The sequence below is a fragment of the Helobdella robusta genome (assembly GCF_000326865.2).
Source record: "Helobdella robusta unplaced genomic scaffold HELROscaffold_12, whole genome shotgun sequence".
Lineage (NCBI taxonomy): Eukaryota > Metazoa > Annelida > Clitellata > Rhynchobdellida > Glossiphoniidae > Helobdella > Helobdella robusta.
In genome coordinates, this window is record NW_008703664.1 from 1,376,594 (window position 1) to 1,388,735 (window position 12,142).

The following is a 12,142-nucleotide window of genomic DNA, read 5'->3' on the forward strand; positions in this document are numbered from 1 at the left end:
TGTCCAATGCATCGACTGGTCGGCTGGATTGGATGGTCAGATGTTTTACTGGTTTATTGGTTTGTAATAGAGTTAAAACATTACTGTTGAGGTTTAATTTAACTTGTCTACGTACTTGGTTGATTCTTGGACGAAATTATAATTGGTGCATCTTACGTTTGTTTCAATTAATATTACTAAGTAAAATAATATACAAAGAGTCATATTTTAAAGAAATCATCCTCTTTATATTGCTGTAACATTAAATGTTTTATCATACTTTGAAATGTTTTCATTTGGGATACGTATGATTTTATCAAGCAATTAATGCATCTTCACATTACAACCACTGATTTTAAAAGTTAATTATTTATTATCTTAATAAAGTTATTTTTGGTTTTCTTTTGATTTATATATTTTTATTTTTGCTTCTTTACAATATTGAGTTTCCTAATACGATTTAAAACAGTCATAATAACAATGATCATGCTTTTTATGTTTTTTGTTTTGTTTTTTGTTTTATTATTTCAAAATTATTAAGACAATGAATGAATGTCTTAATGTTGACAAACATGTTCTATGAAGAACAGGTTAAAATTCTTATTATTAAGCAATCCTTATTTTGAGAGATTTCGTTTGTCTGATCGTTTATTTATTTCCTTGGCTTTTTCAATTATTATTTAATCAAATGCTTACAACATTATGAGTTAGTACGACGGTTTTGTTACCATTATGCTGTTACTGAGTTTCGTACGCAATTTATACAACATACGTATCGTTATATTTCATTGTTGCAACAAAGTCATGCAAACGTTTTATAAACATTTTATTCACGTAATAATTCATAAGTCAGAACTTATAAATGAAATTGTTATGAACAGTGGAAGCATTATTAATTTGAATATTGGTCACTCACTAAATTTTTCATTGTTCCATCTCATTTTTCTTATTTATTCCAAACCAGGCCAGTTATCTTTGCATCTTTTAAAAACCCTTCATATTTTATATTTTTATTTCATTCGGGCAACTCACTTAAGTTTTGATGATCTTTGTGTCAATCGTTATACTGTATTGAACTCTGTACGTGTTTATAAAAGTCTTATATTGTAGTCATTCATTCAACAGTTTGTTGGTTGATGCAATATGTTTTATTTTTTTAAATAAGATAATATTTTTTCATGTGAGGTATTAAAGTTAGTTCCAAGAGTAACATATGTTAGGCATTTCATTTCTTAAATACTGGTCATGTCTTGTTCAGTCTAGTGTCTAGTCAATAGAAAATAGTAACTGCTAGTTATTATGGTTGGAATGTTTTGTTATTCTGATTTTCATTTGACTACTATAAATGATCATTATATGAAACTTGTATTCTCCCTTTTCTACTTGAAATTTTTTTCAAAAATAACGAAAAATAGTCTAAAAATGATATCAGCTTAATGGTACTTATGCAATTAAGATGCCGTACTTCTGGTCAGTTTGTATTCATTCTTCACTTGACAAGAATGGTTAAAAATGAATTAATACAATTATTACTGTTTTTTTCTGTGCCTTTTTATGAGCGTTAATTCTATAAAATTAATTAGTTAATTAATTAATTAATTATTACCTTCATCCAATAAAATTCTTTCATTTTGTAAAGATGATTATTTTTCAGTAATTTTTACTGTTGGATTTGTCAGGTTTATTAAGAGTTGAAGCACATGCAAACGTTTATTGTTTCAGTTATTTGTTTCGTTTCAAAGAAATGTTTCATTTTGTCCCATCTTTTTTGTTTAATTACATCAATATTTTAGATCAGTAGTTTAAAAGTTTATACATTTATAGTGTATTTGAACGAGTTAGTGAAGGACTATGCAAGTGTCGCGGGAAAATATGCATAGTACATTGGCTGATGAAAGAAATGAAAAAAATGTTCAAGCAGGTTGATTTTTTAGGTTAGAAATATGAACATAAAAATAAAATTGAATGTTTAAAACTAATTATTATGTGTTAATCTACCTATTCATTTAAAAAATTACCTAGAACTAAATGATTATTCATTATTAGCGGCCATTCATGAACTTTGTTAGGCATAATAAATTCAATGTTCCATTCAAATCCAATGTTCGAGTTTATTGCGATTTCGTTGTTCATTGCAATTCATTTGTACAATGATCTGTGAGAAAAAGAACTGTAAGTTTTTAGTTTGGTTTTAATTAAATTTGTCAATATAATAGCTCCTGTTAGTTATTTCTTTATTATCAATATATTCTTTGATTGAACACATGATTTATAAACTATCGTCCCTCAAATTTGCATAACGCAATCCTTAGATTTCAAGACAAAATCATTTTCGACACTGTCAGTGGTGTTAATGTTAATAGATTTTAAATACTGATTTTGTACATTAAATAAAAAAAGAAAAATTTATTGAGTTTATTCCAAGTTATATATATATCCAGTCAATGCAACATAGACGTTATCACCATTTTCAATTTGACCAAAGAAGAAATAATTGAAACTTTCGACGTAACGACAGATATTTAGCTGTTAACTGAATATAACTTGTCGTCCGCACACCTTGAGAGTGCGTAATGGTGCGCTGCCATGAGATGTAGGAAAACTTCATTTCGAATAATAAATTGACTCCGACAAATTAACAAATGTTTTGTACGTAGCATATATATATATATATATATATATATATATATATATTTCAAAAATTCAACACTACTTTCAACAGATAAATATCTTACATACCTTATACATAATGCACTGAAGATGAGTTATCTATAACTCGAAATAGCTATTTGCAAATTTATTTAATAAAAAAATTTTTTAAAAAACAATAAAATGTCTAATTTCTCTGAAATTAATAAATTAAAAAGAAATATAAAAAAGTTGAACAATGTTGAAAGTAGTGTTGAATTTTTGAAATGTTGCGTTAACAGTCTGTTACCAAAATTTATATATATATATATATATATATATATATATATATATATATATATATATATTGTATGAATTCGACCGAATGAATGGATAACAGTTTCATTAAATTTTTATGATGAACTTGGATAATAATTCTAATTTCAATAAACTGAACAATTTACAGAATATTCTGGTAAGGAAAATTGAAAAGACAAACTTTAAATTGATTAATGCCAATAATTTGGTAGAATTCATACAATACTGTATATTACATATATATATATATATATATATATATATATATACGTATATATATATATGTGTGTGTAAAAACATACATAATAGATATCATTTTTATACATGTTTACGTTAAGAAATTTGCAATGATATTTTCAAATTTAAGGCTCACCCGAGAAATGTTCAGTCATTAAAATACTGCTAGCAAATAAATGCCTATGTTCATAAAGCACGTTTGTTTAAAATTTAACTTGCATGAACAACAAAACGAACGATTCAATCCAGTTAAAAACTAATGTAACTTTAACGTGTGATATTATAGAAGTGTTTTAATTGTAAAAATTTTCTATCAAAACATCGACGTAATTTGAGATTACAGATTTCATCCATTTATGAAGAACGACTATTTCTTTTTGCAAGTTAGTTCTCTGTGATTAGTCCAGTTTTTTTTATACAAAAAGTTTAACGAAAATTTACATAATTATTAGCGATAAACAATAATTTAAGATTGTAAAATTTCATTAAAGCACTACACTTCATTCGAAATGTTCTAGTCCCTTTTCATTTTAAAAAAGTTGGTCACCTTAAATAACATATCAAAGTAATTTGTACTTTATGTTTATTAGACCGTCTAAATGAGTGTTTTGTATTTAATAAAAACTTGAATTTGTTTAAGGACTTTGTTCTAAATGCTTGTGCTTTAACAATGAAACAAACTTCGTATTAAAAAATAAGTTATTAAATATCCCTTAAATTAAGATTGCCAAATATTGATAGAAACTATTAAAGAAAGAAAAAAAACTTAAAAACTTAGAGAAAGATCAACAGAGAGTTTGAAAATGTAATCACAGGAAGAAAGTGTAACTCAGGACCAATCTGACGAGAGATATCTATTTATAGAACTAGAATATTTTTAGAACACGGAAAACATAAGAGATGTCGGAACAGAATCAAATTAGATTAAAAATCGATTTTAAACAGAAAATCAAAAAATTGACGTAGTCTAAAACCTCTGATCTATGGTTTAAATAAGCAAACAAACGATAGGGTGGAAAATAAAAATACCAGAATCAATATTCATGGATGATGTGAATGGTGTCAAAAAAGCTGACCTATTTATTATGTTGGAAAACGTAAATTACAATGAAAAATAATATTCTCTGCATAACCGTTGAGGATTATTATTGAAAGTTTAAATCAAGTTTAAATGAGACTGACCCTCGTATATATGCACACATACATAAGCATATATATATATATATATATTATAGATATATTCGTTATATAACGTTTTCGTCACATAGATTTATACATATATATAAGCATTTATATATATATATATATAAGTATATATATATATATATATATATATATAGGCGTTACTTTAGCAATTGATGCTTCATAATTATATAAACTTAGCTGAAGAGCGTGAACTCATTCAAAAAAAGCGAAATGAGATGAGACGATGGATGGCAGGTTTAACCTGGGATCATATCGACCACGAGAATGATTCAATATATAAATCTAGTTTATTAGGAATATATAAATAAAATAAAAAAAATAAGTTGAATGATTTATTTACAAGGTAAAATAAATTTATGAATGATCGAAATAAATTTATTATGTATGAGGTTTTCAAATAAAATGAATGTGTTAGTTAATGTTACACAGTTCAACCTGTCCACGTTGAACGATTATGTATGGAAATAAAATGGCAAAAATAACATACTCAGCACAAACCCACCAGAAAAATTGGATCGTCAATCCAAAAAACTTTTACGTGTAGGTAGTAGTTTTCTTCGCGATAAATTCATACAAGATATATAATGACACACACACATCACACTCACGTAAATGTGTATACTGGATGCACTATTATATATATTGATAACAATAAATAATACAGTTGATATAGTTTCTGTTTAAATGTCACTAACGCAAACTCTCAATAACGAGAGTAAAATTACTCATAAAATAAGTTTCGAAAATGAATAAAAATATGGATGAAAAGAAAACATTGTTAATTTAATATAACGTTTTCGCTAATTATGTAAATTATCCCTCGAGAGGAGTGAATTGAATGAACAAATAAATGACAGTCATCATTTGTTTGTTAGATGTAAAGGGTGGATGGATTGATTAGGTTGACTATGTCTCTTCACTGTTCATGTATGTATTTAAACCGAGACTTCAATTAACATGAACTTGAATCACATTTCCTTAGTCAAAGTTGTTGATCCGTGCACTTATCCACGCATACGTGCCCAACAAGTACTTAAAACAATTTAACAAAATGAAACAGAGTAAAACCAAAAAGAAAACAATCATAATATATTAAATTTTAAAAGAATGCAACAAATTAATGAGAAAATTTTTGAAATGTGATTCAGCTTTTTTCAGCTATAAAAATGACAACGTCATCACTGTTGGACGTTTTTCGCTGCCTTCTTCCCGCCTTCATAGCCGCTTGCAGTCTTAATTTTTCCTTGTTGCGATCGACAGCTTTGGAAGTTGAAGACGTGGCTGAGTTCGAAGTTGATGTCGTCGTTGTTGCTTCTAGATTCATTTTTAGAAAATTGAATTAAAAATACTGTACAGAGCTTAACTGCTTTTAAAACACTTTATAAAAACAACAACTTTATAAAGAAAGATGATGATACATAATTGAATGTATCTTACCCTCAAATCACTTGCTCTCAAATAATTTATTTTCAAACCATATGAAACATTGTAGAACTTTAAAAAACGTTCTAAATAAATTTTCTTAATTAAGACTATAGATGTTTTTATTTGAAAAAATTACAAATTGATTCATGTGAATGATCTTTAGCGTAAGAAAGCAAAGAAAAGTATGAAACCTTGCTTCTTGGATGCTAATCCATGTGTGTCGGAAAACTGGTGAAAATTAATTCAAACGTCACTACATTGCTTGGTTATTCATAAAACGATTTTAAATAAATGAATACGGGATTTATTCACCAGTCAGTTCATCAGTACACACCATTTGATGATATATATTGAATGAATGAATGAATAACAAATATTGCTACAGATTAATAACTAGAACGTACAAATTACTTTTGTAGAAATTATCAACCTTAATACTTGGGGAGAGAACTTCTTCTTTAATTTTTTCCTTCCATCCATTATCTCTAATTTCATTGAGTTCTTTGAAAGAGGCCTCCACATCATCGACCTGAATAATCACCAAATCCCAGAATCCTTCCAGATCCGTTGTTGTTACATGGAACTGATCAGCTGATGTTGTTGTCTGTAACGAAATTACGTTAGCCAATTAATTAATGCATTTTAAAAATAATTTTAGCAGTTAAGAAAGCGGCTGTAAAATCGCAATAGCTCGATTTTCATTCAAAACATTCACGCGTTTCCAATTATATAATCATAGTAGACAATGAATTATAAAAAAAAACGTTGTTTTCAACTAGGCCAACAAATTTTTTTTAAAAACGAATGTTCTAAATTTTCGGTGTTAAAACAGAATTTAGCAAAATAGTCGGCACGTTAGCTCAGTTTGTAGAAGTGGCACGTCTTGCACAGTTGTTATTGCACGAAGAACTGCCTCGAACATTGTATGTCCAAAACTCAAACACATCAAACACGTGAAACGTGTATGATGCGGGGCTCGGGCATGCATGAAAGTTTAAATATGAGTATAAATGATATGTGAGCAGTTCTGTGTATGCCAGAGCTGCAAAATAAAGAACAAACAAAACAACGAACACGACCGTGTTTGTTAAATTAACGTAGAATTTGTAAGTGATTGTACCAGTAAACCAATCAATATGACACAATAATCCACTTGTTTGTTCATGGGAAGAGAGGAATGAAGATGATTTTGATCACAGACGAAGATAACAGAATCAATATCAAAATTGAATGTAATATTTTCACATTCTTAAAGACAATTTATTTATAGCCCTGTAAACTATAAAAAAATTTAAAATATGGGCAATCACTCAATCCAACGCATATATAAATGACGCAAATTATATATTACCTGTTGTACTTATATAAACGCAATCCCGTTAAATAATTTGCCTACACTCAGCGTGTTCATAAAAAGTTATTTAAATATCACATATATTGTCGGTAACAATATTAAACTCCTACCAATGTGTTAAGTAAAAGTGAATCTGAAAGAGATAATAATTAATTAATTCATAATGAAAAAAGGATAAATATAATTAACAAAATAGGAATCATTTTGAAAATACAATGATCAAAAAAGAAGACAAAGAAAGTAACCAGGTTTGTGATGCATAACTCTCTGAATTGTTTGAACTTCTTCGTAATTAACAAATTAGCTTTCCCTATGGCGGCTCTTATCTTGCCAGAAGCTTTGTGATTCATAAGAACATTTGTTAATTATTGTTATATATCTATTAATGAGCTAATTGAAAGAAAATTATAGAATGATGCAATCATAGGATCAACAGCCGAGAGAAACAATCAAATAATGTTTACAGTAACTAAGACGTAACAAGCGTTGTTGAAGAAAGAGTTGATTCAACAGTTGTTACATGATTTATATTTTTTCAACAATCTTAAGGTATTCAAAGTAATTGTTATATGAAATCAAACAAATATAATATAAATATATAAAATAATAAAATTCATATTTACAAAATTTTTACAGGCAATAATATTTTAATAGAAAAAACTATTAAAAAACACCTAAAGCTAAGATGTTTAAAAAAATTCAACAAAAATACAAATGAATCAAACAAAAATATCTGTAACATGCCATCATCAGGAATGTCTGTGAGCAGAATTGAACTATACTCTGAACACTTCTCATTCAACAAGTTCTCCTTTTCAGATGTCAGATTTAAAAAATATTCGCCATTCTGTCAACATTAAAAACTACATTAATAATATGCATTATTAACATATTTTCTTTATTAATTCAATGTTCTTTAATAATAACACTAAATTAAACAAATAACATTAGAAGCATTGAAGAAAAATTTAAATTTTAAATGAGAATGTCAATTTAATTAGTTATATGTAATCATTAGGCAAGGACTTTAAATATATCTCAACCAGAAACTAGAAACTTTAACATTAACGAAATGAATTTTTCAACTATAAGTGAATGAAAGGTGTGGCGAGTTAGTTCATCATTAATATTGTTAAAGTTGTGGTACTTTCGTTAAAAAAGCTTTTTTGTCTGATGAAATAATAAACGAATAATTTATCGATTAATCAATAGATTTAAAATGATTAAAAATCACATAAATAATCATAAAAAACCTTTTCACTATCCGTTAAGCTGGAATCAGTGATACTAAAATTAACATCACTGAGTTTGAGATTGGTTATGAGGTTATCAGAGTTTTCATTTACACACTTCCCATTAGGCTCATCGCTCAATTCTGTTGCTTTTGACGTTGTGCTGATTGTATGCTTACTGTTGCCTTCAGAATTAAAAGCACCATTTGTAACAATTGTAGAAATATTGATTTGGAAGTCAACATTTACATTAGAGCTATTATTATCATTATAATCTGTGTTATTATTATTATTGTTATTATTATTATTAAAATTGAAACTGTTGATATTATTGCTGTTGTTGTTGTTGCTATGTTGATGGCAGTTGCTGGTGGTATGATATGAAGTCTCAATATTTTTGCAACTCTCTTCATTACTGTTGCTGTTTTGTTGGTTGTTACAGTTAGTTCCAACAACACTAACGAATGAAGTGACATGCTTCGTGATAACGTTATCTTCATAAGCTGAACCATTAGAAACATTTTTAGAACAATTTTTTGAAGAGTAGGGCTTTGTAGGTATTGAGCTTCTGTTAGCTAGCAGAACAGGATAGTGAAAAGGTTTGGGCTTTTCAGATTTGAAACTGGAACGGGTGGAATGTAGAAGTGGAACTTTAAATGAAGATCCTCCAGGAAGAGCATTTGAGTAATCTATAAACAATAACATGGTAAAATTTTTCAAAACCTTAAGCTATATAATTATATCACAAAAAATCAGATCTAATTTCTTTTATAAACTTTCTATGCACATGTTCAGTATATTTCAATGATAAATTACCTAGGTGAGATATTTTTCTTAGATAAACTTTGTCCCAAGGTTCAGTCATGTTTGTGTGTGTATGATTGTTATAAAATAAAACTCAGATTCTTTATACAAAAAATATCTTTGTGATTTAATGCACATGTTGATAGTATAATGATGTGCGATTATATTTTTTCAAGATAAAAATGTAATGTTACCACTGAATGTTCTAGTTTTTTTAGTTTTAATTTAAATCAAATTTGCTATAAAACATGAATTAGCTATTAGTTATTTTTATATGCTTCATGCCATCATTATCTTTTCCTATATTTTACATTTAAATCCTTTTTTTCAAAAAAATTAATATCAGATTTACTATTTAGTATCAAGTACGTCCAGTCTTGTAACACATCAGCTCAATTTATTTAGTTATTTCTATTTATTTTATTTTTATTTAAATTAAATTAGATGTCTGACTACAATTGCTAAAACTTTTAGTTTCCTTGTCAAAATTTCATTTTTAAAATTATTTGATAAAAAATTATATTTATGAAACTATAATTTATTATAATTATAATCAATTTTAAAGTTGACCCCTTGAACATGGCAATGAGAACTTGTTGATCATTTGTTTGACATAACCAGGCATGACCACTCCAGACGAAGATGGCATACTTCTGTCGTCTGCTTGTTGTTGTTGACAATCTTGATCATCCATCACACCTTCAAACAGTTTTTCATGCTGTGTTGTAGTTTGTGGTTGTTGCTGATGATTATTGTGACGATATGATGAAGGTGAACAGTTGCGATGCTGGTTCGCGACTCTGTCGGCCAATTTCATTATTTCAATAATTTAAAACTTAATTTTTTGTTTAGTGTTAGTCAGCCAGTTGTAACTTCATTTCAGGATTTCACGTCCACCCATATTATATGACATTACGACTTGTGTATGTACTGTTTCTTTGCGAAGTAATCAATCCGGAAATAAAAAGAAGATCCGTCGGATGATTACTCATCAAGCCGGGAAAAACATTAAAAACAACTATTCAATTATTTACCATTTATTTATCTATTATTATAATAATTATTATTATCAGATGGCAAATTTTCAAAAATCCAATGAATTTCCAACAAAAACTACGACGATTTCAGAAGATTGAATAATTTCCCCAACCTAGTCACATACTTTTTTAAATGAATTAAAATAATCGGCGTTCATTCAAATCAAATACAACAGAATACATACACGTCTACAGACAGACCAAACAACCAAACTAACAATGTTAATGTTTACAAAATGGCTTGTGCACACACACACGCACACGCACGCACACACACACACACACACACACACACATATATATATATATATATATATATATATACACACACAATGCACACATATGTAAACACATACATACACACATTTATAACACACACACATACACATTCGCACAATGCACACACAAGTAAACCCGTACATACACACATATATAATACACACACATACACATAAACACGATGCTTACACACACGTACACTGCATAATTTTACAGCATATTTCACAACAATACAATACTTATATAATAGTTGTTATACATTTATATATATATATATATATATTACATATATATATGTATGTATAAATATATGTGTGTGTGTTTTTATATTTTTATGCACAATTTGTACAATTGTATGAATGTGCATATGTTTGATTTGTTTATAGTACATGTATTTGTTTATCTTTTTTATTTATTATAGTAAGTAATGAACATAATTTATTTGTTTTGTTAGTTACGTATGTAATTTGTATTACTACAAACATATTACATACAACATATGTCGTGCACCTTCATCGCGAACAGATATGTATGCGTATATATATTTTATATAATAATTAAATACATTATAAAATAAACACATACACACACACACATACACACACACACACACACACACACACACACATATATATATATATATATAATGATTTATGTGTGTGTGTAATAGAACAAAATTTAATAAAAACTGCTCTCCAATTTTTAATTCTCGTTGTTCAACTGTGTGCGTAGATGTGTTGCCGTTTGCAATGTAGTTCAGAATTAAAGGTTGGAGGAATGCAATCACAGACTAGACAATAATACATTAGTGAAATTATAATTTTAATTAGTTAATTGTTAATTAATTTATATATTATTTAGTGAAATTAAATGTTAAATCTTAATTTATATCCGCGGCATGAGTTTTGAATTGAAGTGCCTCCGTGCCTTCAATTTGGCAGTATTAAATGTAGCTTTACAATGATTACTTAATACAAAAATTGCGCGTTGCATGTTGCTTGCGTCACTAAGTGTGAAGCTGGTGTCTCTCCAATCTCCAATTCTCTTGCCCTCGCAGATTTTGATACTTAACTTGACCCTCGCTGGCAGCATTTGATTGGAAACATTAACTTGTAGGAATCAAAGTAGCGTCAACATTAGATCAGAACTGCATGAACTTCATACGGTTGCTTATGGTGTTTATAAAATCATTAAATTTTTTTACGAATTATACCGATTAAGTGAAAAAATGTTAAAGAAACAAAATTGTGCAATTACAAAATATTTTAATAAATAACTTAATATTTCTATAAATACCAAAAATAAAATAATAGAAGCACTGATAAAATGTAGCAATAGCTAAGTTGATTTAGTTGAAGTCATGAATACGAAACAGCATTCTATAGATTTTTTGACGCAGGTGTGTTCACGTTGTATTCATATTCAGGACAGGATAACGTTCACTAGAATATCACAATATAACACATGTTTGTAATACTTATGCATCATTTTTAGGCGCATATAATTGTAAATGTTAGACTAGGGTTGGCGCCTGTTCGTCTTTTTCAATGTTCGGCGAACATGACGAGAACGTTTAGTTCAAACCTCTCACTCACGTTGGTAGGTAAGGTACATAATTTCGTTTGAAATAACTTTAAAAAAAC

General features: G+C 28.0%; 1 protein-coding gene across 1 annotated transcript; it reads right to left on the minus strand.

The window, feature by feature from the left end:
• Nucleotides 1–6,172: 6,172 nt before the first annotated feature.
• HELRODRAFT_167795 (hypothetical protein) lies at nucleotides 6,173–9,244 on the minus strand (the record flags this gene model as incomplete). The annotated part of the gene is made up of 3 exons (XM_009013529.1): nucleotides 6,173–6,397; nucleotides 8,401–9,001; nucleotides 9,156–9,244. 3 exons carry the CDS (start codon nucleotides 9,242–9,244, stop codon nucleotides 6,173–6,175), a joined length of 915 nt encoding a protein of 304 aa, XP_009011777.1.
• Nucleotides 9,245–12,142: the final 2,898 nt, after the last annotated feature.